Source organism: Oscarella lobularis, chromosome 16 (assembly GCF_947507565.1).
Source record: "Oscarella lobularis chromosome 16, ooOscLobu1.1, whole genome shotgun sequence".
NCBI classification, from domain to species: domain Eukaryota; kingdom Metazoa; phylum Porifera; class Homoscleromorpha; order Homosclerophorida; family Oscarellidae; genus Oscarella; species Oscarella lobularis.
The window spans coordinates 1,191,103-1,218,254 of record NC_089190.1 but is presented as its reverse complement, the minus strand read 5'-3'; the positions used below and the strand labels follow the sequence as shown (position 1 = coordinate 1,218,254).

Genomic DNA, 27,152 nt, shown 5'->3' with positions numbered 1-27,152 from the left:
ATTTGGTATTTCGTATCTGTTAGCTACATCCATGTAGCATTACCCAGGTCGCACCACGCTATCCTTTAAAACCCTAGTGTCAGAACTTCTGACCGTGTATGCTTAGTCTAGCGACGAGTTGTGAATACATTGAGCAAAGAGATACGTTTTAGTCAAAAAGCCGGTGCCATCAATGTGCTATCATTCTGGTTCACGTGGCTTAATTAAGTGCTAGTGTAAATAGATTAACGGCACTTCAAATCAAAAGCGTCGTGGGTAATCTAATTACCGTCAACGCGTACACGATGGAGTCGGTCTTGCGCGTGAAATTACCGCCCAAAGCGAACGAAGAGGATCTGAGCGCCCTTTTCTCTGGTTACTCTCATTCTGTGTCCAAAGTCGTCATCGAAAGAGGTTATGGGATGGTTTATTTTACTAGCAAAGCAGTGGCTGAAGAAGCCCTAGCACGCCTCGACGGCACGGAGATGCTAGGAAGCAAAATCCAAGTTTGTTTCCATCGAGGTAGGCAGATCAGTGGCGTTACTAAAACGAAGTGGATATTGGTCCGGCAGCCGGACCATTATCATTACGCCTATTGGTCCGGCAGTCTAGCATTATAAAGACCTGCGATAACGCCCCGTTTCCAGGGTTGCCGCGATGGCTCAACGGGCAGGGGGGGGGTGCTGGGAGGACCGGATGCATGAACCACGGGGCACGTGACGGTTCTCGGGTTCGAATCCCGAAGCGTTCTCGTTTTTTTTTCTTTTCTTTTTTTCTTTTTCTTTTTTTCTCCGTACCCAACCGGCAATATACGATCACCCGCGACTGTGGCTTAACCGCCCGTAGCATGGTGGTTCCAGGGGGGGCGAAGCCCCCCTCTGCGACCTATGCTCATTGGGGCGGTTAAGCCCGGAGCGGGGCCGCCACCGATACCAGTAAGGTTTAGGGTTAGGATTGGGTTAGGTACAAGAAGAAAACGCTTTTTAAGCTAGGTTAGGTACATGCTGGGGACACGTACGCTAACTGCCGGACCAATAGCCGTAATGATATTGGTCCGGCTGCCGGACCAATATCCACGCCGTTACTAAAAGTTTTTCCGCTTTCGACTTGGACGTCTTCACGGGGCGGGGCTTTCAGGGCGTGAACTAAGACTATCGCGCTGCATGTCTTAGGAAAGTCGCATCGCTGTGTTGAGTTAGTGTGAGATGCTCTAGCTAGATCGAGAGAGAAGTTGCGCCTACAGCGAGCCCTAATGAAAGTATCCAAAAGAGGGTAAAGGAAGCACTGATTACAATTATAGCATTTCTGCCTTAGGGAGCATAGGAATGTCCTTATGCTTGCCACACAGTCAGATAGATAGATAGATAGAGTTTTTTTTTGAACTTTCATTCTTATTCATATCTTTAGATACTGTTTGTGGACTTTGGGTTGGCTCACTTCCGCTAAATGTCACTGAAAAGGATCTTCAAGATCACTTTTCGTCTTTTGCGTCTTCCATTGTTAATGTCAAGGTGAACAAAGATGCCAAGAAGGATGGAAAATTCGGATTTGTCAACTTCAGCAACAAGGAGGCTCTTGAAAAAGCGCACGCTGCGCTAAATAAAAGTTTTCTGAGTGGGAAACAAATTGTGACAAACATTCAAGCCGGTTCTTCTACTACCAGGAATCTAGCTAAATCGAAACTTTCTTTTCCGGAGACTTTTACTGTAAAAGTCTGGCAACTTCCTCCTGGTTTGACAGAAGAAGAGATTAGAGAAAAAGCAAAGGGCTACGCTTACATCAACTACCTTGACAAAACGGAGGCACAAGTTGCTGCGGCAGGATTGACCGAATTTGGAGGAAAGCCAGTCAGTGCCCAGTTTCAACAGGCGGGCTTAGGAAGCAGTAGCAAAGACACTAGTCGCCTTCAGGGACAGCAGCATCAACCTCGGACTACTAGACACGACGCTCATTTTACTCATCCTCGCACCCAAGTGTTTACTCAGCAGGATCGACCTTCTTTAGCAGATCCGCGAACGGCTCAAGGCTTCCACGTGCAACCTCAGCCTACAGCTCAAGATTTCTACACTCAGCGTCAAGCTCAAGCTTTGTCTATGCAGGCTCAATCTTCTTTTGGGCTTTCTCAAGCCGGTCAGCAGAATTCGAATTTACGGTTAGCTTAATTAATTAAGGCGTGATGCAACCGGGCATTTACTGATCTCACTTTTAGAATCCCGCTTAACAGCAGTCAATACAATTTTGCCATCAAAGCCTATGAAAAAGACATTGAGAAATGCCGCGGACATGAGATTACAGTGAATTATGACTCTCATCACCAAATTCTGATTCTGGCAGCACCCAAGAGGGAAACTCAACGGATGGAGATGCTTGCACATACTCTAGGCAGCGTAAAAGAGCAAATACTTGAGCTTACTTCTCAGCAGATTAACCATTTGACTTCTCAATCTCGTGGAACGTCACCATATCAAGACTTCTATAAATCATGGTAAAAATGATTGCACCCGGACAAGAAGAATGCTATTTTACTCTTCTGTGCGTTTTATTAATTAGGTATGTCAACGATGACGTTAACATTATTTTTCAACCCGAGGATCGTCGCGTGTGTTTCGTTGGCAAGGAAGAGGTTGTTCAAAAGGCAATAGCCCATTTACAGCCATTTCTGTCAGCCGCTCAGGCGCCACTGAAACGAACATTTCCGCTACAAAAGTATGAGCAGAAGCCGGTTTTCTTTATTTGCTTTCAAATGTTTTCTTCTTTTAGAAACTGCGCCGAAGCATTGCTGGGCAATATGCCTTTGCGCGAAAAGTTCCAAATGCTCAGAGTTTCGCAAGTGGGGCTGCACAAAAACTCTGAAGAAATAACGATAGAGAGTGAGTCGTCTGAGCAGTTGGAGGAAGCTTCCAAGTTTCTGACCGATGTTCTCTCTTGTTACGACGAGAGAAACATCGAGCTGAGTAAATACGCCACCCTATCTGCAAAGAGAAGAATACAAGCGGACACGAAGGCAGTAGTGTTTTTAGAGAAACAGCGTGAGTTGCCACAGGGGAAGAAGCTTGTGACGTTGGCAGGCTTTGACTCCTCTTCTGTACAACGTGCCTTTGAAATTCTTTCAGCTCGTCCGTTTGAGTCCAAAGTGCCGTGCAGTGGAGAGTCGTTTAATCTTCTGAATAAGGATGGAAGATTGCAGAAGATTCGAAAAGGACATGCTGTCAGCGTTTCTCCGAGACTAACACATGACGGAATGATTCTTATCACTAGCTACGTCCGCGAAGATCTTGATGCAGCTGTTGAAGAGTTTAGGCAATGTCTTATGAGCGAAATTTGCGAAGAGGAGCTTCGATGCAGTACTAATGAACGAGATTACGTAGTAGAGGTTCTTGACCGAAACCCACGCCAAGAACTAGTTGACATCAAAGACAGCGTTGCACTGTCAAACAGCGTTGAAATAACGCTTAAAAGTTCTTCGCTGAGTTTCAAAGGCGCAGTTAGCAATGTTCAAAGTGCCCAAAAGCAGTTCAGAGAAAGAATGTTCGAAGATTTCAAATGTGTAAAGGAATCTGTGAACGGCTATAAAGTTGTAGAGCAGTTTGTTTCTGGCGCTATCGTCCGACCAATACAAAGCAAATTTCCAAATCTTGTCGTTGCTGCTGCATTGGAGCGAAGGAGAAGGATAAGCGAAGGTCCGACGACCAGTGCAAGCCAGAAATTTCCTTCTGAAGTTGTAGTCACTATTTTGGGCATCAAAGAAAGCGGCGTGCTTGAAGCTGAAGAAATTTTGAAAGCAGAACTGAAGCGGGTGTCTTCTCGTTCTCTACGATTGCTCAAATCTCAAACCGATTGTCTCAGTCGAGCAAGAAATCAAGAAAAAAACTTGCAATTAGACCAGCTAGCAGCAGAGTGTGGCCTCGCCTGCAATCTGTTTCGACTACGCGCAGGATTCATTGACTTGGCATTTAGCAACCCAGAGTCTTACGATAAGTTCAGAAGACAATTACATTCCTATTTTGATCTTACAGTTGACAAAACAGAGGTAAGTGAGACACTTTTTTCTTTTATTGCTCGTCATTGGAATTGCCTCTTTAGGAAAAGCCTATGTCCGTACGCGAATATCGGTTTCTTGAAGTCTGTAAGAAAAAGGAGCTGGAAAAACTAAAGCACGAGGAGTGTGTTGAAATATTTTTCAAAAAATCTAAAGACGAGCAGCAAGTGCATGCAATTGTTAGAGGCAAGAGAGGTCAAGTGAGCAAAGCGTCTCAGCAACTTGATGAATTTCTAGAAGGGCTTACGAGCAAGACTTTTCACGTGGAGTATCCCGCAAAAGCGTTTAATGTTATCAGAACAAAATTTTATTCTATCAGAGACGAACTGAAGGAGACAGCTGAACTTTTCATAGATATTGGTCGTCCTGACAAGTCGCTGCAATTGCCAAAAAACGTAAATGCCACGTCGTTTGAAGTAGTGGGATTGCAGGCAGAAGAAATTGCTGATGCTAAAGAAAAGTTCTGTGCTCTTCCAAATTTATTGGACCAGTTCAGTAAAGAAATTTCAGTGCCGTTTCAACTGTTCAAAAAGCTGCAGGATCGCGAAAAAAGGCAGGAGATGGAAAAGATGCTTTCTGTTGGGCTTTATGTGGAGAAAAACTGCGTTCACGTTTACGCATTCTCTTCTGAGGATGTGGAAATGGCCGAAAGCGAGTTGAACGCATTGGCCAAAGAACAAGAGTCAGATAGCACCGTATTTCAATGCGGAAACGAGTGTATTGGGGGCATTTTGTGCACAAAAATGTGGACCAAAGTCATACAGTGTGCGAAAGAGGAAGGCGTGTTTGTAAGAAGAGCGGGCAACAATTTTTCGCTGTTCCTGAAAGGCGAGAAAAACAAGGTGTCTCGGATGCGCTCTGTACTGGACTCTTTAGAAGCAGAGGTAAAAAGGGTTTTAGTAGAAGACACCATTCAGTTATCGGACCAACAGTCAAAATTACTTTCGAACGAACGATTTCTGGCACAAATGAGAAAACTTCAAAGAGAGTTCGGCGTTCAAGTCACTTGGCCAGGAATTCAAAAATCTGTTATACTCAAAGAAATTAAAATTGGTGCTAAAACTCTAATACTTTGTCGCAATAATATTGCTGAAGAAGACGTTGACGTCATTGTCAACGCGGCGAACGAAGACCTTATTCCTGGAGCAGGAGTCGCTGGAGCAATATCTAAACTGGGCGGCCCTGCAATTGCGACTGACGCAGCCAACTACGTTCGTCCGCGAGTTAGACCTGGCAACGCTGTGGCATTGCCTGGACACAATCTCAAGACGGAAGGAGGACTGTGTGAGAAAGGTGCTCTCCGACAGGCCGTCCAAAATTCTCTTCTCCAGGCCGCAGCTGTAGGAGCTCGGTCTGTTGCCATTCCTGCGCTCGGGACTGGCGTGTTTCGGTTTCCTGTCGACGAGTGCGCTTCTATCACTTTTGACGTTATTCGGTCGTATTTTTCCGAGACTTCCAGCTCTTCAATTCAATTCATTCGTGTTGTTGTTTATGATCGTACCAGTAAGGACGCGTTTTTAAAAGAAGCTAATTCTTTTGCGTCCACGTTGCAACCCAAGCAATACGAGTGGAAGTATTTTGGAGACGGCGACCAGTTTTTGCCCTACGATGTTGAATCGAGCCAAGCAATTGAATCAGCCTTTCAGTCGGATCCGTCGAGTCAGATGCAACGTGAAATCAAGTCTTTCAAGTATTTAATAGACCTGCAGCAGATGATGCAAACGAATATTTCTACTGGCAAAAGACGGCAAATACTTCGATCCGAATTTGATGCTGCAGCATTGCCTTATAGGTGGTGTTTCGAGGATGACAGTCGTATGTTCCAGTGGTACGATGCCACGTCAAACAAACAGATAGAAAGTACCTATCAGCTGCGTACCGCCAAACCAATGCCAATACAAGTGAACAGCGTTCATTACTTGATCGATTTTGAAAGAATGACCCAAACAAACACGTTAACTAACAGGGAACGAAAAATTAGAAGAGAGATTCAGCAGTCTGCTAGTTCTGCAGTCGTTGAACATTCAGAAGCTGAAGCTGCCCCGGTGCTTCTAACAGCTTGTGGACAAAGGCGAGACGTTACAAGTGCAAAGTCTACGCTGTTGCATCTCATAAATAGTAGCTTTGGTGAAAAAAAGCTAAAAATTCCAAAGGATGCTGTGAAAGCCTTAAAAGATGAAATAAAAGAAATTGTCGCTAAAAGTGATTTATTACTTGAAGCAGACTTTGACGTGGAGACTACAACAATTGAATTAAAAATAGAAGGATTAAAGCAAAATTTGGAAAAAGTTGTTAATGAATTGCAGGTATATATTATCGTTAGTTCTTTCTTCGGTAGCTGAATAAATGCAGCGATTTTAGGAAATGATTATTGACTATCAAAGTTCCAGGAACAAAGAGCAAGAACCGTCTTTTCCGGACGAATGGGAAGAGCAAGGGGATGTCGTGGAATTAAAGAGCGTTTCCCTTGGGTCACCTGAAGCAATTCGAATTGAAGCCAGAATGAAAGAAACTATTTCGAGCGTATGTATTATAAAGAGACCGTCTCCTTACTAGTATTGTTATCTTGTTTTTACAGGTAAAAATAGAAAAGCTCCATAGAATTCAAAATCAGTGGCTGTGGGAGCAGTATGACAGTCACAAACGCAGAATGCTTCGCAAGAACGACGGCAAGATCAACGAACAGGAGCTTTTTCATGGAACAAGAAGCACCGATCCAAAGCTGATATATGAAGGAGAGGAAGGATTTGACATGCGCTACAGCAACGCTGGAATGTGGGGTCAAGGCAATTACTTTGCCGTCAATGCAAGCTATTCCAATGGCTACGCCTATTCTCTTGGCGGGGCTAAGCAAATGTTTCTTGTGAAGGTTCTAACTGGGGACTGGATTGAGATGGCACCGAATGGTAGTTTACGAAAACCTCCAATGAAGCCTGCTGGAACTGGGATCAACTACGAGTATGATTCAGTCAAGGGGTTCACCGGTGGTAGCACTGTCTACATCACTTACAAAAATGATAAGACGTATCCCTTTTATCTCATTACTTATCGCTGTTAGCGATCACTAGCTTGGCGCGATCTATCTGTTGCACTCTTATTGGTCAATTTACCCGGTCTGTCAATCCTCGTTACAGTAGACATTATGATTACACGTATGTTGTTTTGTACCCACCCAGTAGACTATGTTGAGTCAATGACTAATAGAGTTGTTTTCCTGAGTTTTTTTTTAGTTTTTTTGTTTAGTAATAGAGCTGTTTTCTTGAGTTTTTTGTTTGTTTAGTAATTCTCTTTAGAATTAGTGAGACAGAGAGCACGTGCGTCCCGTCGTGTCAGTCGTGTACACGTATATCGCTTCGGCACGCGCGCTAAGGCTACGGTGACCTACACGGTGAAGACAATGCCGCCGTCTTTCCTCGTTGAAGACGTTGCTACTTACATTGCAGACGTCGTGTCGGTCAGTCAACTGCAAAAAGGCAGTCAAACGTGTAGAAGACCTTAGTAGGGAAAATATGTCAAAGCACTGCAACACGTCTCCGCCGTGCCTCCAAATCAGACAGTCGTTCGCGTCAACACGCTGCTTGCTACTGTTTCCCAGGTCAAGAGTCAACTCCTGGCGTCATTGGCGAAAGGCAGCGTCGTGACCGAAGCGGAGTGCATAGGAGACGTCCTTCTTATTCCCGGCTCGGGAAAACGAGACGTGAAAGCAGTTCCGAGTCAAGGAGCCATTGTCGTTGACTCCAAGTGCGGCGAGGCAGTGTGTCGCGGAGCGAACGTTTTTGCACCAGGAATCGTAGCCATGTCACCAGGTAGAGAATGCAATACAGAGAACTTTGAGTTGTAGATTACACTGACCGCCTTAGTGCCAGACTAGAGGGGCCGTTATTACGACTTTATTTATCGGATAGATGTTCGTCAGGGTGACTTTGTTGGCGTCTTTGTTGACGTCAAATCGAGCTGTATTCGCGGCCAAAAAGTACACGAAAGCGACCTTCTCGGGTTGCACGTCGTTTTTCTTGGCAACGGACGAGCTGAAATGTCGAGAAGGGATATATTTATTCAGACATCAGCTCCAAGGTACATTTCGCTTTCTTCTCTTCCTCGTTGCTTAGCGTTCTTTTTAGAGGACTCGCTGTAAAAATGACCGATCCACTCTATCTTCACGCCAGCCTCAATGGCGTTCTTCCGCGGCTTATTTTTCTGCAAAATCTTCCGTCTGTCGTTGCCGGTCACGTTCTCGATCCCAAGCCAGGAAGCTGCATTCTTGATATGTGTGCTGCACCAGGTATGTCCTTTTATTCAAACTCCCTTTTGGATCCTCTTACGTCAGAGGGCATTCATTCTCATTTAGGTGGAAAAGCGACTCATATCGCAACTCTCATGAAAGACTTGGTAATCGTCACAAGTAAATAATTAGACATTGCTTTAGTACACTTTTCTCTTGGTAGGGGACTGTTATTGCTATAGACAAAACTTCAAACAAGATCACCAGAGTCCTTAATCTGGCAGAACGACTTGGAATCAAGTGCATAAAAGCATTTCAGGCAGACAGTCGGTTCCTTGTTCAAAAAGACGCAAAAGGTAATGCTGGTTACTGTCACTTTAATATTGAATATTGCCTGTCTAAGATTCTCCTGACTTTGCTCCGCCGTTTCGTCCCGAGTCGTTCGATAAAATCATTCTTGACGCTCCCTGCAGTTGCTTGGGTCAAAGACCTCGCTTCGATTGTGGACCCAGCCTTCGTGAACTGCGGTCGTTTCCCGTTCTTCAGAAGTCGTTGCTCAAATCAGTTCGTCGCAGTACTTTGTTGATAATCAGCTTTGCGCGACGCAACGTTTTTTTCAGGCCGTGCAACTGTTGAAGCCCGGGGGTGAATTGGTGTACTGCACGTGCACTATTTCTCCGGAAGAGAACGAAAGTCAAGTTGCTTCGTTTTTGCGCGAATTTGCGACGATGAAGCTTGTGAAACAGGTAGCCAAATAGCGGTAATCATACCGTGCAATGATGACTAATGTCTAGTTGCCTCATATCGGCGGAAGGGGTATGGAAGGATATGGCTTATCAGAGAAAGAATGCGATATGGTTCAGCGATTTGACGTAGCTCGAGACGATTTGAAGCGCGACGCTTCTTCCTCTCACGACACCATTGGCTTTTTTATAGCAAAATTTCGCAAAGGTTAGATTCAGAAAAGTGCCCACGTTTATTTATCTACAATTAATTACATTCGAAAGCACGAGAGACAAAAAAAGGTTTTAGAAAAACTACGTCATCATGAGGGTTCGCTGAAGGTCGTCCGGCAAATTTTGCACCAACGAATCGACCTGGGACGAAAGGAGAGACTGCTGAAGAGGAGAGAGGCTGTGAGGACCAGAGGAAGATTTCTGAAAAGTAGACGTAGTTCAGAGGTGAGAATAAGCTCCTTCCTCGTCTTACCAAAAGGCCTCGGATTTTAATCAAGAAGTCGACTACTTCAATTTCGGACTTATCTTTCATCCAGAATCCGAGATCCTAAAGATGGACTGCTCGTCATAATGCACGCCGTCGAGCTTGCAGGACTCACGGCTTTACACAAAGCGTCGACATAGAGTGCTCGAATTCGGGCGTTTGCTTCGTCCTGCCTCACCTTGAGCCACTCCCGAAAATTGATCGATTGACTGAAGGCTCTACATGAAGAAATTTCGTGTACGATTAGATATATTTTCCCCACGTAGTCTAGCACTTGTAGAGCCCAACCCAGTTGCCCTTTTGCCCCGTTGTCAACTGGGGTCCAGCGTGGGCAACCGATTTTAGAAAGGCGTCCAAATCGAATGGCTTCAGCGATGGAATTGCCTGAGAACTGATAGCTCAAAAGAACGAATGCACTACCTATCGGTTGGTTGATTTACCCTCCACGGAGAAATATGCCTTTGAAGCGGCATCAAACTGGTGACGTAGCGCTCCTATAACGAAATACCAGTGGTTCACTGATGCAGTGTTTGTCTAGTACCAGTGGTATGATGAAGCTCTCCGTCAGCTCTAGGAGATGACGTCGGAGAATGGCGTTTTGGGCAGCCAACGGTTTTTTCTTTCCCGAAGACGACGACTACGAAAGAAATTGTTAGGGATTCATTAAATAGCATCACTTTGCGCGTACCTTTCCCCAAAGAGCCTGAAGCAGAACTTTATCGCGATCGAGGAAGGCTTTGTACAGTGTAAACAGGCCTTGGGACAACAGCAAAAGATTATCAGGCAAACTATCAGAGTCTACTTCATCTAAAGTTACCTGGTTTGGCTTCTAATGCGCCAGCTGCACTGCTGTTCTTTCCCTGCTTCTTACCCTTTTTCTCTTCAAAAAAAAGAAAGATAATTGAGACCTTTCTAGCTAGACGACAGTCACTCTACCATTCAACGCCAATTCGCCGAGTCGCAGTATGTGAGGCCAGTGCTGCAGGGCTTTAATGAAAAACGGATTGGTCACGCCAACGATGACGGACGGCCTTTGCAAAGCATTTAGAAGGTACGGGATAGGTCAGAACGGTATCACGTCAATTACGGAGATTGCGTTTTCGTAGTGTAGGCTTTGAATTCGCTGTCGTGGATGGTGAAAAAGGGCCTGAGAAAAAATACGTTCACGCGGTGTAGGTGCTCATGGGGTTTTGGGACCTGTAGTCAGAACTGTATCGAAGGGGCATGATCGAACTAAGAAACACGTGGTAAATTTTCGTCTAAATTACGTCATCTAGCTAACACACTTGACTAGAGCTTGTACGACTTCGGAGCAAATGTCTGGCGATGGTGCCATTATTGCAATTGGCTAGTAGAAAAAGACCGTTATAGCAGAAGCATCTTCGGGCAACAGAACTAACTTCATTGAGAAGAACAAGTTCCCAAATCAGGTGAATGTACGGCACAACGGGATACAGCAGTCTTAAGAGGTCAAATATGTATGGAGGTGCTTATAACTACTGTATGACTGATTACCTGTACATGTCTACTTCATAGACGCTGGACAACGAAAGCGAGCTAGGAGCGGGCGCCTGCAAATAGTATTTCGTCCTATGCAATTCTGCGTCCTCAAAGCGTCAGGACTTACCGATTGGGAAGGCACGACTGGCAACTTATCCTGCTTAGATGGCACTTGAATCTACACCCATCCCAACGTATCAAGGAGCAACTGATAATTGAATGTTCTGACCCGAACGAGTGTACCCATGACGGGAAGTTGAAGCTGCTTTCCTGGGATAGGTACTGGCCATCGATCGATGTCATAGCAAGCTGGGGAAATTCTTTGTTGGGCAACCAATTCGACATGAGTATTTACTAGTACCTGATTCAAGAGATACTTCTCCATTGTCAAAGTACTCGGGAGCAATCAACTTGACCTAACAAAAAGCATTCAGCAAAAGGATTTTCTGAGAGAAAGTTTCATTTTACCAAATGGGAAAAGAGCTTTGTATATGGAAGCCTTGTCAGGAGAACGACAGACTGACATAAAAGAAATATTTCTCAAGCACAGAGAAGAGAAGGAAAACACCTTCTGAAAATATCCTCGCTTGTTCGTCGGATCTCTCATCTGACGAAAGTAGACAAAACCGAAATAGTGAGAAGACGATGCCTAGAGGAAAAGCCATGGAACAATCAGTGAGAAATAGCTGCACTCTGCTTAGAGACTACTTCTAATGCTGGCTGGCTTGCTTTGTGGACAAAGGGCTGCTGAGGAGGGGCTCCGCCGCAGCCGACACCGCTGCATTTTATGCGGAAATGAAATTGGGAGTCTCCCATGCAGCCTGAAATCAATGCCATTTTTTGTCTCTCCATCGACTTCGTATTGATGTTACCGGAATTCGAATCGGGGAAAGCCAAATAGCACAAATTCAATTTCTAAAATGTGACGTCATAATTTAGATCAGCGCGTCTGCACGCGCAACTGTATGGCTACCTCTGCATCGGATAGCTTAAAGTGGGAAGGGAAGACGAACTGAAGGGAAGAAAAAGGTGAGACAAAAGCCGTTTCGAACGATTCGAGGCACCTCCAGTGCTTGTCCTAGTTCCAAGTCGAATGTCACCACGCCGACGCAGCATATCCATCGCGAGAAACAGTCCCACTGCGATTCGACACGACGATCTTCTCGTTCCATTGCTGAACTTGTTTTCTAACGCGCGTTAGGCTACCTAACCCTGCATGGAAAGCACAGGTCTCCGTTTCTCCTTTCTCTTACGCTTCTTTGCTTCATTTGTACTGTTTTAGACTCTTCTGACCGTTTTCCTGCAATGCTTCTTGTCGGAAACGGCAAAAAGCGACCTCACGACCGAGACGGCGCTAAAGAAAAACGAACGTTTCGCGTTACGAAGGCTTCTAGTGCGAGACACCAATTAAATTTAATTTTGTAACAGTTTGTCCGTTTGTCCTAGTCCTGGACGATGTTAAAGATTTTCTGCCTCGATTGGCTCAAGCCAACTGCGATCTCGAAACTGAGATGATGAAGAAGCCGGCCTCTAGCTTTGATGTGGAGCAAGTCGAGGAAGGCAAACAGGCTGTAGAAATGGTTGGTACAAAGACTTTTTTAAATATCAATTTTGGTTATGAGAAAGGGATTCATTGGTTACAGAATATCCTCGTGCTTCCTGTGGACGACGAGGAAAAACTTTCTGTCAATAGTGAAGATGAAGCACAGCCAAAAGCCAAGCAACTAATTGTGGAACTCTCTTCTGACGGCTCTAAACCGCCGAATGCCAAACTTGCCTAAAGAAGTATAAATGACCTTGTTCTGTGGTCATATCATGCTACCGTCACAGCAATGTAGCAATGTAACGTTTTCAAAACGGTTTACATTAAATCTCGTGCATGTAGTACTGATTTAAGTTAATTTCATTAATTAAACAATTAAAATTGTTCGCCTGCACTCACTTGGCTCAGATCTTCAAGACGTTTCTTGTAGGCTCGAATGAGGCATCACCACCGTGGTCAAACATGAAATTTGAAAACATGATCTTCTCTACTCTAGCGCACGCACGTGGCGAGGAACTTCGAGGATGCTTTTCCTCGGTCTGGAGTGGACGTGGCTGGCGATTGGCCTATTATTCGCTTCGATCGTGACCGTCGCAGCGTTAGGAATACGAAGAACTGCGCAGAGAAGGCGCCCTCGCGAAGAAACCCGTAATCGAACCGACAGAAAACCGACAAAGGAAAACATGCGCTTGGAAGAAAAACCTCCACTTCGACCGTCTCCTAGGCCGCGATTAGGGTACACAAAAGCTAAATTTACGATTCGAATCTTCGATTTTGCGCGTAGAATCCAGCCCGCATCGGTTCCCATTCGACGTCCGTACGAACATCAACCAACCCTACGTCTTCGTCAATTGCCTCTGGACGCGCGCTCTTCGCCCATTCGCTCGACGAGCATTGGACGCGCAGCGCTCGTCGCGCCGTCGCGCCCGAGCCCGCTAGCTGGCGACGGCCGCGGCGGACTCGTTACCTACGTCGCCCAGATGCGACGGCGAGGAGACGAAGCGAAGGATAGTAGTCGATCGCCGCGGCCCGTTCGACGTCAACACCAAGAGAAGGAAAAGACGTTGGAAGTGCGGCCCTCTGAACGAGAGAAAGTGCTGTCGGCTCTGACGAAGAGCGTAAAGAGGTAAAGGCTGTTTTGAAGTCTGGGTGATACAGTAAAACCTATGTTGATCTATGACCACCTGGGACTGTGACTGACCCCTTTGTATTATGACCACGGTTGTAGACTGGTGATTGAAATTTTGTAATCTCCCGTAGGCGGAAACGAGGTGCTTTTGCTGATGGAGAGCATTCCGGGTCGATCGAAGACGAGATGAATGGGAATGCTGCAAAGAGAAAAAGGTAGAGACTTGCTCCTTTTTCTATTTATTTGTTGTTTATTTTCTTTGCTATCAGGGGCGAAGGTCAAGGAGTCAAGCGGGCTGCGAGCACCGAACGCGAGGAGTCGCATCAGAAGAAGTCTCGCGATCAGAGACGGTCAAAGAGAGACAAGGTCGACTGTGTGTGCATGTATGTGTTTGCCGGAAGAAAGAACTCTTTTGTCTCACAGAGTTCGGATCACGAAACGTCATTGTCTAGTGATCCTCCTTCGAAACGGGCTACCAGGGGAGATACATCTAAGAAAAGCAAAAGGTCAGTAAGCATAGGTCATATCAGGCGTCACAGTGCATGTCTTGTGCTAAAGAAGCGTAAAATTTGCTGCGAAAGACGACGACGACGATGTAGTGATGAAGGACGTCTCGTCGCCGCCATCAAAATCAGCAAAATCCGCGAAGAAGAGACCTCAGTCCGAGCCCACTTCAAGTCAGACGAAACCCAAGGCAGTTGCATCTTCAACGGAATCCGGCAGTGACGACAAAGAAAAAGAAAAGGATTCCGCTGATCTCCAACAGGTTTTCAAGTCTCGTACACCGGTTTATTCTCCCGGCTTCAAGGATGCGGCACTGCGTCGACGAGTGCCTCTTCATAAAGATCCCAAAACACCCCTTGAACTCGTACGAAGCGACTAACTGCATCGTGTTGTTGTGATTAGCCGCGTCTTTGTTCACTGTAGGCATCTCAGCTAAAGGAGGGAGCGAAGTACAGTTTGGAGGACATCGAGCACGATAGGAAGACTGCTCGGGAAAGAGTGGATTACCTACTGGGCGGCTCTGACGACGAGGAAGAAGAGGAGGAGGAAGAAGAGGAGGAGAACAAAAAAGAGGAGGCAAAAGAAAAGAAGCAAGGTTCGTAATGTCTGTCTTACATTATACGTAGGAATTTGCCGAATTAGATAAATCCAATGTCGACGTCAGTGACGGGAAAAGTCTTAGTCTTTCAACTGCAAAACAGCCACCGCTAGGCAAGCCATCCGATGCCAATCAAGAAAGTCTGTCGGCGGCACGGTCAGGTGAGACTGAAGCTCAATCAAAAGGCAATACTTCCAGTGTCCACAAAGAAAAGGAGCCCTCTAGTCTTAGTAGGGCAACAATCACTTTGACAGGTGGCACTGGAAGAACCGAGTCGCCCTTGCAAGGAATATCTCTGCTGCCCAAACCTAAGCCGTCTTTGTCGGCCCAGATGAACTCTTCTCAGTCATCAGGATCGACCGCGCCTCTAAAGTTAAACGTACCGGCGCAGTCCGAAGCGTTGAAATTAGGCTCCGTAGAGCCCTCTCAACTGAGCTCGATTTTGACGTCAAAACCGTCGTCGTCGTCGTCATCGCCATCACTGTCGTTATCTACTGGCATAATTTCGTCACAATCTCAACCTAAGACAGCGGCACCTACACTCTTCAATGTTACTACCACTTCGTCATCGTCGTCATCGTCATCATCATTCGCTTCGCCGGCGTTCTCTCTCGCCTCTGGCTCTGTGACACCCGCTAGGACGGTATCAGATAGCAACCAACAGCCTGATATGGTCGTTTCGCCCATGGACGACTCCGTTGGGCCAGCCCAGTCTGTTACCCAACAGCAGGCACCGACTCAATCGTTATTGACTTTTAGCAATCAATCTGCTTCTCCCGCGAGTGTGCAGTCGAGTCAAGTAGCGGGTCTGTTTTCTCTTTCAACTGCCGGTGGCCAGTCGAAAGGAGGACTAGCCCCGTCGACTTCATCAAACGTCGGAAAACCGTCTTCGTCTGTCACCTTTAATTTGGGAACCACTAAAGCCCCAACGTTACCTGGAGCGAGTCACGGCGGAACGTTTTCCTTTAACCAGGGCAACAAGCAGCAACCATTAGCTTTCGGTGGACAGCAACAGATGGCAACCTCGCTAACTCAGGCAAAGAGCGGTAGCAGCGGACTCTCGACAGCCGCCAAGCCCTTTACATTTTCTCTGGGCACCGCCACGCAATCGACTGCCAGATCGACTGCGAGCTCGGCTGGAGCGCCGACGTTCAGCTTCGCACCGGCTGGCCCACAGCAACAGCGACCGAGTTCCAGCACCGGTTTTACGTCCAACGCTAGCGGCGCTTCTCAGAAGCCCAACGTTGGCTTTAATTTCAACGCAGGCGGCGGAATTTCTCAACAGCCACAAGCCTTCTCTTTCTCGTCGAATAGTCAAACGGCATCTCCTTTCGGAGGACAGAAACAACAGCAAGTGACAAATCTCGGTCAGTCGAGCAGCTCTACGACTCCGTTTTCGTTTGCCAAAGGAGGATCTTCGGCTCCCGTGGTCAACTTTGGCGGCGGCGGCGGCGCTTCGTCGAATCCATTCAGTTCGACACCGACTCCGTCAACGAGCGGCCGGGCCATGGCAAGGGTTCGGCGGAGACGAGGTAAATGAGAAATTTTAATCATAGAAGAAATACGAGCGTGCATAGAAATGACGAATACAATGAGCTGAACTAGTTTCTTGAGAACTGACTGCTACTTTGTCGTCGTCGTCGTCGTCGACGTCGTCTTCTTGCGCTTGAAGAATCCCCACTTTCGACTGTTGTGAACGTTGGCCGGAAAACCGGCATACGTATCCACGAAGATGTCCTTGTCCTCGAACGCGACGACGGTATCGCCTTCGCCGCCCCTGCCGCGAATCGCCTGCGAGCCGCGGATCGCCGATTTGAGATGCTCGGCGAACGACTCGACGTTGAGTCGTTCGTCGGGGACTTCGAAGTCGTGAGACAGGGGATGCGAAGTGAACGTCCAGAAGGGAACGCCGTTCGACCACGGATTCCATCTCGTAATGAGTCCAGCCGTGCCGTCGCCCCAGTGAACGCGAACTCCGGTGCCCTCTCTCTTTCTGAAAGAGACAAGAAGACGGGTCATTGATTTTCAGATCATGGTGTGAGGCTACTTTGAAAGCGATTTGCTTGGGTAGGTGAATGGGCCCTTTTCGACTTTGTTCAGCGCGTAGTAGGCGGCGCGAACTGCGCGTACTGGAGCCTTCTTCGTGAAATTGTACTTGATGCAAAGGAGAGCATTTTCCATGACAAAAATTAGTCTCTCCTTCTCGTAGTCCCAGTGATCAATGCTGCAAAATGCACAAATAACGCTTACTGTCCAAGAAACAGACAGTAGATACAGTAGATACCTGTCTAATGACCAGCCTACTGTACTGTCAATGTGTTTTATAAAGAACTGACTCTTAAGACTATTGGTTTGGCTGGTACAGATATATAGACAGGTTCCACTGCATCTCAGAGGAAGCAACAGGTATTACAAAGTCAAGAGATATGGTGCCACCAATTTGCCATCCTCTGCCAGAATGACGGATGCCATGCAGTGATCGATGGCTTGTCCAAAAGCACCGGACTAAACAAAATCATCATACGTATGGTCTAAGACAGAAAAATGCACTTTTATAGCGCAGAAATCCTTTTTCCTGACGCCGCTTGTCGTTGCAGAAGTCTTCGACGATTTCGTCGGCTCGCTCGAAGGTTTTTCTGGCTCGGAAGCCGTTTTCCTAGTCTCGTTCACAGCAATCTGATCATCGGAATCGCTATCGGAGGGCTCGGGTGAAGACAAAGGGTCCATGAGCACACGCTTAGCGCACTCGTTGCTCCGACGCGAAAAACATGGCGGACGCGAAGGCCTATCGGGTCGTTCTCTCGCTCGACAACGTTCTCCTCTGTCCCGAAAGGTTGCAAGAGACGCCCTCGATGGAACAAGGGCTCGACAGGGACGTTGAAATCGATCTACGCATCATAGGATGCGAATACATTCAAACGGGCGGCGTAATGCTGAAATTACCCCAAGTAAGCGTCGCTCAAGGGCCATATAGAATGCCTATGGTGTTTCTAGGTTGCAATGGCAACTGCCCAAGTCCTTTTTCAGCGATTTTACTACTGCAAATCGTTTATTAGGCACGATTTTGAGGTGAGAGGGCACCCGATTTCTGATTCGGCTTTCGCGACGCTTTCTTACTTCGTTCAGCACGTCGCTATGGCTTGTCTGACATTGGCGGCGAAGATCGAAGAGTGTCCTCGCCGATTGCGCGACATTATCAACGTTTTTCACGCGCTCAAACAGAAGCATAATTCCAAGTGAGACCTAATTTGGTTTTGTAAAGTTCCTTATCGTTGTCGCATGATTCTATCGCTAGACCACTACATCCAATGGATTTCTGGGGTAATTTGTACATATCCACCAAGGGATTCGTTATAAGGGCAGAGAGGCGAATCCTGAAGGTGAATATTTATAATGCGTGGCAATGGAAATTTTACATTCATTTTCTCTCTTTTAGAATCTAGGGTTTTGTGTTCATGTCAAGCATCCTCACAAGGTGTCGAGATCGTTTGCTGTTGATTGGCTGTCTAAATGCCTGTCTTCTCTCCTAGATCATCATTACTTTTCTGCAAATACTTGAGCACGAGAAAAACGCCCAACTGGTGCAAAGAGCCTGGTAGGAATAATGCGAATGTTCCTGCTACATTTATATACTTTTGCACAAAGGAATTGTATGAATGATTTGCTGATGTCGGACGTTTTCGTACGATTCACGCCGGAGACAATTGCCTGTGCCTGCATCTTCTTAGCTGCCAGAGAGCTCCAGGTCAACGGGACACATTAGCGTAGTAATCTAAAAGAAATAATAGATTATTTTAGATTCCTCTTCCTGAGGATCCTCCCTGGTGGCTTCTCTTCGACGCTGACCAATTGGACATAGAGGTAAAGAACGCCACCTATAGTCATAGTCAATCTGTTCTAGTATCTTTTTGTTAGGAAATCAGTTGTACTCTTGTACAGCTGTATGAACGAAAGAAGGTGCGATCCCAAGCACTTTTCCTCCTCATTCTTATCTGTTATTTATACAGCGCCCGTTGAACGAACTTCTCCAAGCCGTTCAAAGTCTGAAGAAACCCGAGGATATCGAAAAGGTATTGCTACAGCTCGATTAGAAGTCATGCGTGTATCCTCCTGTTGTTTAGGACAAGTTGGCAGTTGAAAACGGACCTCGGAAGGACGACAAGTCTCCTGTTTCGTCAGCAACGGGAGCCAAAGATCTTCACGGAGATCTAATGTCGTCGAGACCTGGCTCAAAAGCCGTCAGTCCCGTTGAAGGAAAAAGGGAGGATGGCGGTGGCGGCGGAGCGGTTCCCCCTAGCAACGAATCGGGCGGTGATAGCGAATCGGGATCGACGAAGAGAGAGAGCAGACACGATTCTCGCGGTAAGGACTCGCGTCACAGACGCTCTCACAGAGAAGAGGAGAGTCGCCATCGAGCGAGAAGGCGATCACGCAGTCGCAGTCGTAGTCGTAGTCGCAGTCGGGAAAGAGAGCGAGACAGGGAGCGACGATCGAAGGAGAGTAGATATAGAGACAGAGGAAGTCGACGGGACAGAGACGGGGATTACGATCGCGGCAGATACGAGAGACACCGAGACGATGACAGGCATAAATCGAAATCAAGGTATAGATGAAGTCTTTGCACTTTAGATTTTAATTAAGAAAATAATTAAATAACGAATTAATCTGATGCATGGTCAGTTTTTTAGTCGGCAGCAAAAAAATGCTCAAGTCACAGTAGTTAATAAACATATCGGACGGCTGGGTAAGTCACATGATAGCAGCAGTATATACTGTACGTGGGATAGTATGTCACTGCAGTGGCTCGACGTGACGATACTCGTCGTTTGCGCCCTCTCCATTGTCGGCTCGCTGACAATCATCCTGTCATACGTCCTCTTTCGCGACTTGCGCGGCGCCGCGCGACTCATGCTCGTCTATCTATCGTTCACCGATCTAACGACGGCCGTATCGAACGCCGTCGGAATAGCAATCAAGTCGAATACGACGACGACGAGCTGCCAAATCCAGGCGGGCTTCGCCATCTACGGCAGCATCAGCTCCTTCCTCTGGACGATGTTCATCGCCATCTATCTCTACATCAACGTGACGTACGAACGATCGACGTTGAATCGTCGTCTCATCAACTACGTCTTTCACCCGCTCGCTTGGGGCCTGCCTCTCGTCATCGTCGCCACCGCCGCCGGTCTCGACGTGCTCGGAGTCGACATGAATCGCTTGAATTCGTCGGAGAACGGTTCGTACGCGCGTCCGACCGTGACCGCCGGCTGGTGCTACATCCGATCGACGCACAACTTCACGACGATTCACGGGCACGTTACCGGCTACGACAGGAGCGCGCCGAAATGGTTCAATCATCACTGGCAGGATTTTTGGATTATGATGGCCGGCGGCGCTTGGGAGCTGCTCTCGTATATCGTCTGTCCCGTCGCGTATATTTTGACGGTGAGACACATATACCTCGAGGTAAGAGCCAAAGACACACAGAGGCATATGCATAGAGGTGGTACCAAAATATACTTTCATACAGATATAGTAGATGTGGGTCTGTGTTACTGATGCTTATGATTGATTGGGGTTTTTTAGTCTCGCTTGGACGATACTTCGTTTTCGCACGACGTCATCACCGAAGCCGAAGTTCGTTCCATCAATCGAAAATTGACCTTTGTGCCTCTTGTCTACTTTCTATTGCACATATGGAGCACGGTTAGGATTATTCTATATTTTTCCCGTGACTACAAAAGCCTGGCAAACAAGGGACTGCTCCTCCTAGAAGTAAGAGCTATAGACATTAATTAAAGAGAAGCCTAATGTTTGTTTCTAAGGGTATTGGAGACTCTGCTCAAGGCATAGCTAACTGCGTACTATTTTGCATTTTGACACGAAACGTTCGAGAGCTAATTTTCTTTTGCTGTCGCAAACCACTCTCGAGGAACGGACGCATTCAAGCGGGTCACAGAGAAAGGGAGCCGCTGCTTCAACGCAAGGCGTGATCACACTAATAACTTTTAACTCTAATGAATTTCTCTACTACACTTTTTTATTTGGTAGAGACGAATAGTTTGGCTAGGCTTGCTGCTTCTTCTCCCATATCCTCTTCCGTTCGTCGATCCGACCGCGTCGAGTCGAGAGCCACGCTCTTCGAGTGGGCATTCAGTTCGCTGTAGATCTGATCGTTCTCCTCGAAATCGCCGGGCTTTCGAGGCAGTATGTGAACGTGCACGTGCTGCAGAAAAAGAAATACAGAGAGACATGCAGAAATGCGCAATGGCAAGAAGTTACGTTCACGGTCTGTCCAGCATCCGGTCCATCCTAAGAATAAAACGTTCGCCCATTCAACAAAATGGTCACAGTCAAATAATTAAATTAATTAATTAAATTAATTAATTAAGATTTTCTATAGCTTCGCGTTATATCTTTTTTTGAAACCTGTATTGCTATTGTGCACGATGTGCCCTTGTAGGCCGATTCGATTTTCTCGGCAATTATCTGCGTGCTGACGAATAGGTCGGTGATCTCGTCGCGCGAGAGGTCCTTGAAGCGCTTCACGAGCCGCTTCGGCGACACTAGAACGTCTGGCCGGAAGAGTTAAGTTGAGAATTATTCGAGCGCGCGAAAAACGGCTGTTTTCGAGGGTCTACGAGGTTCGGATACGGCCGCGAACGACTGGTTTTATGTTCACGAATGCGACGGAAAGATCCGATTGGAAAAAAATTTGAGTCGTGCGAATCAAATGCTGGCCGAAACGAAAGACGGACATACTTTGCTCACGTGAGTGGCGCTCGACGCGTGACCGCGCGTGAAGTGCGCTACACAGAGACAAGATCTAGCGAATCGTGCGAATACAGTCGCGGAAGTGGGTTTTCTTGGAAGCTGGTTGCTGACCAAAAATGGTACGTACGAGGAGTCGCCTTTTTAGGCGACGAATTTAGAGGAAAACGTGTCCGCGAGCGCTTCTACCGCAATTTGCGTAGAACTCGTCAGCCGAAACGGCAAACTACAAGGAACTCAAGTCGTCCGGAGCCGATTTCCGACTTCAGAAGCGAATCAAAGACTACGAAGTGAGTCCATGAGATTCCGTGGGCGTGGCACAACAGCTCTCACTAAACACCAGAGCCTCGATTATGACACGAGCTACAACGAGCCGTACGTTGACCAGCTGGAGAAAGAAAGCCGATCGGTAGGCAAATAGAAGCCTCAACATCGAACTCGTTTGATTTTTTTTTCGGGCAGAAAACGTGCTGGTTTCCTTTTCGTCGACCTTTCACGTGGTATCAAGGCGTATGGGAATGGGTTCTCGTCTTTTTTATTGGAGCTGGAACTGGACTTGTGAGAGGAGCAATTAGCATCAGTTTCCTCCCTCCCTTGAATTACTTATAGGTGGCATTTTTTATTGATTTCTGTGTCAAGCATTTGGCTAGCTTCAAGTTCAACACGACTTTGGAATGTGAGAAAAATTGACGTCCTTTTTTGTCAATTCTCAATTACTCGTCTCTTTAGACATCGCGACGTTTCAAAACGAAGGAAAATTGATCTTGTGCGTTCTGATCATCACCGGATTCAACTGCCTTTACGCAATCGTTGCCGCGGCTCTCACAGCATGGGAGGTATACAGCAGCTAGGAACCGATTGAAAAAGGATTTATCATACACTTATGTAGCCAGTCGCAGCTGGTAGCGGAATACCCGAAATTAAATGCTATCTCAATGGTGTCAGGGTGAGTAGTTAGTTGTCTTATTTTAGCATCTTCGTACTCGCTTTTGTACCCAGGTTCCTAACGTGGCTCGATTGAAAACGCTTTTTGCCAAAGCTGTGGGCGTTCTATTTAGCGTGGCCGGAGGTAGATTAAATATATATATATATAACTTTTTCAATCCCTATATTCGTCTCAAGGTTTCCTCGTCGGCAAGGAGGGTCCCATGATTCACAGCGGTGCTATTCTCGGTGCGAGCATCCCGCAGGTGGGGAGCACGGTCAGAGACCCTGGCACGTGAAGTGCGAATCGTCTTTTCCTCTTAGTTGCATAGCGTCACTTTTCCTCAAATCGACTTGAGATACAAGGGCTTCCGAACGGACAAGTAAACGCCGAATATAGAGCGAATGCTAGCCTTGGCCGCAATATACCGATGATCGTAGATATAAGAGGGATTTTGTATCAGCTGGTGCCGCAGCGGGAGTAGCAGGCGAGACGCCGTCACAACATCAAAACGCTTATATATATTAACTCGTTGTTCTAATTAGCCGCGTTCGGAGCTCCGATTGGCGGAACGCTATTCAGCTTGGAAGAGGGGGCGTCGTTCTGGAATCAAGCGTTAACGTGGCGAGTGGTACGATCCATCGAATTGGGAATTAATTAACGATTTGAGAAAGACGTGAGCAATGTGTAGTTTTTCTGTGCTATGACGTCGTCGTTCACGCTGAACATTCTCCGCGAGGCAATACTTCATTCGTCGCCCTGGTACACCGTCGGAAACCCTGGACTTCTCGACTTCGGACAGTTCGACGTAAGGTTCCACGATAGCTTCTATAGAGAGTGTCAATCAAAAAAAAATCTTGTGCAGTGTGGACCCCACTGCAAGCTCTGGCAACTTTCGAATTTGGCCATTTTCGTTCTAATGGGCGTCGGTGGCGGTCTCCTTGGGGCTCTCTTTAACGCCATCAATACGCGACTCACCATCTATCGGTTGAAGCATCTCGCTAAGCGGCATTGGTTGGTTCGTTTTCTCGAAGCCATTCTCATTGGCGTGACGACGTCGATACTGACGTTCGGCTCGACGATAAGCTTGGGACACTGCGTGTCTTTGAATTTCACGGCCGCCTACAAAGTATCGTTTTTTCATCGTTCTTTTCTCTTTGAAATGTTTTTTTCCTATACCTAAGGCCAGTGACGTTGTGAATTTTACGCGCAGTTATTTGTGTCCCGATGGTTCGATGAACGACTTGGCTACCTTGTACTTTAATGTCGAAGAGGAAGCTATCAAGCAGCTATTTCATCAACCGGAAGAAAGTACGCGTATACGAAAACAAAAATTCGTCTAATCTAATTATCTTTTTCCATTGAGATAATTTCAAACTTCTCTCTCTCGTCGTCTTTTTCGTCCTATTCTTTTGTCTCGCCGTGTGGACGTACGGATCGGGCGTGCCGAGTGGACTCTTTGTTCCGTGTCTCGCAATCGGTGCAGTGTATGGGCGCTTGGTTGCCCAACTCCTGTACGTCTATCTCCCGTTTTTCACTTCACATTCTAAAATTTCTCTTTGTAAACAGACAAAAGACTGGGTATGGACCCTACGCTTACTCTGGCACATTTGCTCTGATTGGCGCTGCCTCTTTCTTGGGCGGCGTGGTGCGGATGACGATCAGCCTCACTGTCATCTTGATTGAATCTACGAATGAAATCAGCTACGGCCTTCCCATCATGGTCAGCCTTATGGTAAGTAACTTAGCTATGACTACTGTACAAATTTAAGTTAGAATTTAAACGATATTGATATTGTATTTACAATCTCCCGGAATTCGCCGAACTGTTGTCATACGTTCTACGCGGACGAGCTCGCCTCACTCGCGTGTGCTCCGGTGAGCCACGATCCGTTCAAAAGGGTCCCTCAGAGTACGTACCCCACTCCCAATGAGAAGAACCGACACACGCATCTCGCACATTTCAGTACCATTGTACCGTGAAATGTGCACAGTACCAAAGTTCTTTACGCGAGAAACGCGTTTTTTTGAGCTTCTAGCGATCAAAACGACGACTTGTTCCCCCAAAAGGGGACCCTTCGCCAATCCACGAATATAGACGTCCTATACCTTCAGATTTCATAGGCAAAGGAACAGTCCTTTGCAGTTTACCGCCAGTAAAAACTCAGTTTCCCGACACTTTTAAAATTACTGCACGAGAGTCGGCCCATTGCTTGCATTAGTTACTGCGAAGGCTTCCAGACCCTCTTCCCACACTTAAAAAATCTCGGCAGAACCCTGCACGGTATAGCAAGCGAATGGTCCAAGTACACTGTACATCCGAGTCTGATTGATGTGATTCCCAATTATCTTTATTAAGTCTCCAAACGATTAGCGTTTGTACTTGAATGTAGGTGGCTAAATGGGTTGGAGATCGTTTCAACATCGGACTGTACGACATACACGTCGAGCTGAAAGAAGTGCCCTTTCTCGAATGGGAGTCGCCGTTGCACCTTCATAAGTACGACGACTAGAAGATGGTCTTATACTGATTTATTCCTCGTTATTTTCTCTCTCTAAAAGGCTATTGGCCAAAGACGTCATGAATCGTCCACTGAAGTACATCTATCCGCACACGTCGGTGAAAGTCATCGTGAATCATCTTCGAACGACGGCGCACAGCGCCTTTCCCATCGTTTCGGCGGCGCCAACCGACACCCTACTCGCCCACCTGCCTAAACACCCGCGACTCCGCAGTCAGGAAGACGAAGGCGAGGAGGAGAAGGAAGAAGAAGAAGTAGAGGAGAGCGAACATTACAAACTCATCGTTGACGCCGACGAGACGGAACAGGCGTTGTCGTCGTCGCAACGCGACTACGGCATACTGAGTGATCAATTGTCGGGCGAAATTCTCGGACGCGACATGCTGTCGCTCGACAAGCGAGGCCGTCTGTCGCCGGATCGTCTCGCCGCTCTTCGTCAACAGCGCGGACGCGCCTTCACGACGAGCGCGCGACCGCTTCGCGTGCCGAACACGATCGACGAAAACGAAGAGCAGATCGAACTCGGTCCGACGTCGGTGTCGGTTCCGGCGGCGGCGAGGAGCGAAGAGAAGTTGCCGTCTTCGACGGCTGACGGCACTCGCGAGCAGGAAATGTTCGACCCGGCGAGTAGCAGTTACGCTAGCAGCACGAGCGACGAAAGGGGAGAGCCAGTCCTATTTTTTCACGGTGTCATCTTGCGTTCCCAGCTTGTGACGATGCTTCGGAAACGAGTGTGGTTTGCTGCTGATCAAAAGGTTAGTAGCGTACTTTGAGACCGGCGTTCACGCGATTGGTAGTGAGAGACCTGAGCCTAGAGACTTTCCTACATGTACACTTGCATACCTACAGGAGACTGAGGAGAGTAGTCAGTATTCATAAGCACTCGCTATTCTTTGCTAGAAAATGTCACGCGTTTTCAATAGCTAATCCCAAGGCAAAATATCTATATCAATGCTTTTGTCTAGAAATCAGCGCAGCCTATTCTTGATTACGACGACATGAGAGAGCAGTATCCGCGCTTTCAAGACATTTACGACGTTACTGTACCCGATTCGGCTTACAACAAGATAATGGTAAATGAAAAGCAATCGTTAGTTGTCATAATTTATTAATCAAGTAATTTTTAGGACGTCACTCGTTACATGCACCCCTGTCCTTACACCATTCACCCTCTTGCGCCGATTCCGTACGTTTTCAATCTTTTTCGAACGATGGGACTTCGACACTTGGTTGTAGTTGACAGTCATGGTCAGGTAATATTATGCTATTGATTACCTGGGTCTTGTGTCTGCAAATGGATTTCTTATTTTCAGGCTGTTGGGATGATAACGCGGCACGACTTGACTCACGAAGCATTGCATCTCAAGCTCGGTAAGATGCATTCGAAAGTCGACTGAACTACGATATTGTGTTGGATGTCGGAACTGCAGTTATTTTTTTCACGTTTTACGAAAAAATTGTGCGTTAGTTTTTAGAACCTGCTGCAACTTGAAGCTGTGGCTGTTATTCCTCAGGACAAGAGGTACCTGTAGGAGCGATACGAAACCGGTATGTGTTTGGCAGGTGATGGTTTGCAGTGAATTTAGCCGGTATTTATAAACGAGCTCAATTTGATTGTGGGTTCCTTTGAGGGAGTTACCTAATCAATTAAGGATTTGAATGAAAATGCAACCTGAATTCTCTAATTGCTTTTTTATATGTAATGGGATGGAAGACTGAAAGGAACGATGGTGTAATTGGGCGACGGTACTGCAGCACAGAATGATACTTAATGTAGCCAGCACGTGATCTTTCGTATGTGTAGGAGACGTCCACGTTGAAATCACGTGTGAAAGAGCTGCCAAGTATTCAACTGTAACGGCCGGTTGGTTTTCGTCTGCTTTCAAAAAAGGTTCCAAGAGTCATTTTCGCATTTCTGTTGTTGTGTTGACAGACTCTGTTAAACAGGTGCAAGTTTCAGCTCCCGAAAGGGCTAAGAAATGGTGAGAGCTAGACTTGAGACGAATTGCAATACTCTATACGCGTTAACAGGAAAAACGTAGTCCAGAAAGTTTAGCGAGAAGTGAAGTCGACTCTTTTCCTGTTCGCCAACCACGTGCAGATGGTGACGCTCCAGTGGCGACTGAGGCTGTTTCGCATGGCACTTCCCAAGGACAAACCAACACGTCAAGCGGGAGAGAGGAGGAAGAAAATGGTCCA

General features: G+C 46.9%; 10 protein-coding genes across 14 annotated transcripts; 7 read left to right on the top strand and 3 right to left on the bottom strand.

The window, feature by feature from the left end:
- Nucleotides 1–269: 269 nt before the first annotated feature.
- LOC136196495 (uncharacterized) lies at nt 270–7,331 on the top strand. The gene is made up of 8 exons (XM_065986047.1): nt 270–501; nt 1,387–2,131; nt 2,189–2,464; nt 2,530–2,685; nt 2,740–4,009; nt 4,063–6,324; nt 6,380–6,541; nt 6,597–7,331. Exons 1-8 carry the CDS (start codon nt 285–287, stop codon nt 7,074–7,076), a joined length of 5,568 nt encoding a protein of 1,855 aa, XP_065842119.1. The 5' UTR covers nt 270–284; the 3' UTR covers nt 7,077–7,331.
- Nucleotides 7,332–7,406: 75 nt separating this feature from the next.
- Nucleotides 7,407–10,537, top strand: LOC136196497 (tRNA (cytosine(72)-C(5))-methyltransferase NSUN6-like). Of its 3 annotated transcripts, XM_065986051.1 has the most exons (11): nt 7,407–7,472; nt 7,521–7,824; nt 7,924–8,092; nt 8,140–8,300; nt 8,367–8,407; nt 8,464–8,596; nt 8,644–8,804; nt 8,861–8,986; nt 9,035–9,056; nt 9,117–9,191; nt 9,248–10,537. In XM_065986051.1, exons 1-11 carry the CDS (start codon nt 7,416–7,418, stop codon nt 9,289–9,291), a joined length of 1,293 nt encoding a protein of 430 aa, XP_065842123.1. In that variant the 5' UTR covers nt 7,407–7,415; the 3' UTR covers nt 9,292–10,537. The 3 variants fall into 3 exon arrangements, with proteins under 3 accessions (XP_065842123.1, XP_065842121.1, XP_065842122.1); XM_065986049.1 differs by having other exon boundaries at nt 9,035–9,191; nt 9,248–10,536; XM_065986050.1 differs by having other exon boundaries at nt 9,035–9,286.
- Nucleotides 9,198–12,148, bottom strand: LOC136196496 (protein DENND6B-like). Of its 2 annotated transcripts, none has more exons than XM_065986048.1 (23): nt 12,026–12,148; nt 11,935–11,973; nt 11,834–11,876; nt 11,670–11,782; nt 11,530–11,610; nt 11,430–11,480; nt 11,323–11,377; nt 11,191–11,270; nt 11,089–11,139; nt 10,977–11,032; nt 10,862–10,922; nt 10,748–10,809; nt 10,659–10,694; nt 10,549–10,608; nt 10,398–10,492; nt 10,279–10,341; nt 10,150–10,217; nt 10,003–10,098; nt 9,902–9,955; nt 9,736–9,845; nt 9,577–9,679; nt 9,450–9,524; nt 9,198–9,397 (listed from the first exon to the last, which is right to left on the bottom strand). In XM_065986048.1, the coding sequence occupies exons 1-23, from the start codon at nt 12,131–12,133 to the stop codon at nt 9,278–9,280; spliced, it is 1,680 nt and encodes a 559-aa protein (XP_065842120.1). In that variant the 5' UTR covers nt 12,134–12,148; the 3' UTR covers nt 9,198–9,277. The 2 variants fall into 2 exon arrangements, 1 of the variants encoding a protein (XP_065842120.1); XR_010672220.1 differs by having other exon boundaries at nt 9,337–9,397; nt 9,750–9,845.
- On the top strand, nt 12,048–12,890 carry LOC136196498 (NOP protein chaperone 1-like). Its single transcript, XM_065986052.1, has 4 exons — nt 12,048–12,190; nt 12,244–12,354; nt 12,408–12,541; nt 12,605–12,890. The coding sequence occupies exons 1-4, from the start codon at nt 12,178–12,180 to the stop codon at nt 12,740–12,742; spliced, it is 396 nt and encodes a 131-aa protein (XP_065842124.1). The 5' UTR covers nt 12,048–12,177; the 3' UTR covers nt 12,743–12,890.
- Nucleotides 12,891–13,011: 121 nt separating this feature from the next.
- On the top strand, nt 13,012–16,315 carry LOC136197034 (streptococcal hemagglutinin-like). Its single transcript, XM_065986718.1, has 8 exons — nt 13,012–13,240; nt 13,289–13,630; nt 13,765–13,848; nt 13,903–13,999; nt 14,057–14,139; nt 14,192–14,501; nt 14,561–14,732; nt 14,780–16,315. Exons 1-8 carry the CDS (start codon nt 13,029–13,031, stop codon nt 16,273–16,275), a joined length of 2,796 nt encoding a protein of 931 aa, XP_065842790.1. The 5' UTR covers nt 13,012–13,028; the 3' UTR covers nt 16,276–16,315.
- Nucleotides 16,262–17,469, bottom strand: LOC136197035 (tumor protein p63-regulated gene 1-like protein). Its single transcript, XM_065986719.1, has 4 exons — nt 17,286–17,469; nt 17,149–17,240; nt 16,783–16,959; nt 16,262–16,728 (listed from the first exon to the last, which is right to left on the bottom strand). The coding sequence occupies exons 1-4, from the start codon at nt 17,460–17,462 to the stop codon at nt 16,359–16,361; spliced, it is 816 nt and encodes a 271-aa protein (XP_065842791.1). The 5' UTR covers nt 17,463–17,469; the 3' UTR covers nt 16,262–16,358.
- A 33-nt stretch (nt 17,470–17,502) lies between these two features.
- LOC136197030 (cyclin-L2-like) lies at nt 17,503–19,362 on the top strand. Its single transcript, XM_065986715.1, has 11 exons — nt 17,503–17,683; nt 17,730–17,804; nt 17,862–17,971; nt 18,031–18,115; nt 18,172–18,210; nt 18,266–18,330; nt 18,381–18,480; nt 18,534–18,596; nt 18,651–18,692; nt 18,743–18,805; nt 18,857–19,362. The coding sequence occupies exons 1-11, from the start codon at nt 17,504–17,506 to the stop codon at nt 19,346–19,348; spliced, it is 1,314 nt and encodes a 437-aa protein (XP_065842787.1). The 5' UTR covers nt 17,503; the 3' UTR covers nt 19,349–19,362.
- Nucleotides 19,363–19,403: 41 nt separating this feature from the next.
- On the top strand, nt 19,404–20,793 carry LOC136197031 (G-protein coupled receptor 157-like). Its single transcript, XM_065986716.1, has 3 exons — nt 19,404–20,201; nt 20,322–20,510; nt 20,561–20,793. Exons 1-3 carry the CDS (start codon nt 19,404–19,406, stop codon nt 20,726–20,728), a joined length of 1,155 nt encoding a protein of 384 aa, XP_065842788.1. The 3' UTR covers nt 20,729–20,793.
- Nucleotides 20,424–21,520, bottom strand: LOC136197033 (bis(5'-adenosyl)-triphosphatase-like). The gene is made up of 4 exons (XM_065986717.1): nt 21,390–21,520; nt 21,165–21,310; nt 21,018–21,047; nt 20,424–20,961 (listed from the first exon to the last, which is right to left on the bottom strand). Exons 1-4 carry the CDS (start codon nt 21,493–21,495, stop codon nt 20,776–20,778), a joined length of 468 nt encoding a protein of 155 aa, XP_065842789.1. The 5' UTR covers nt 21,496–21,520; the 3' UTR covers nt 20,424–20,775.
- LOC136197029 (H(+)/Cl(-) exchange transporter 6-like) lies at nt 21,506–26,936 on the top strand. 2 transcript variants are annotated; one of them, XR_010672352.1, is made up of 23 exons: nt 21,506–21,628; nt 21,710–21,796; nt 21,850–21,915; nt 21,969–22,064; nt 22,116–22,182; nt 22,236–22,342; nt 22,396–22,452; nt 22,506–22,575; nt 22,629–22,696; nt 22,755–22,813; nt 22,872–22,918; nt 22,977–23,062; nt 23,123–23,560; nt 23,616–23,742; nt 23,798–23,945; nt 24,001–24,166; nt 24,825–24,931; nt 24,994–25,708; nt 25,919–26,026; nt 26,081–26,206; nt 26,267–26,699; nt 26,758–26,844; nt 26,901–26,936. XR_010672352.1 is itself a non-coding variant. In XM_065986714.1 (22 exons), exons 1-22 carry the CDS (start codon nt 21,626–21,628, stop codon nt 26,348–26,350), a joined length of 2,775 nt encoding a protein of 924 aa, XP_065842786.1. In that variant the 5' UTR covers nt 21,513–21,625; the 3' UTR covers nt 26,351–26,446. The 2 variants fall into 2 exon arrangements, 1 of the variants encoding a protein (XP_065842786.1); XM_065986714.1 differs by lacking the exons at nt 26,758–26,844; nt 26,901–26,936 and having other exon boundaries at nt 21,513–21,628; nt 23,123–23,239; nt 23,297–23,560; nt 26,267–26,446.
- Nucleotides 26,937–27,152: the final 216 nt, after the last annotated feature.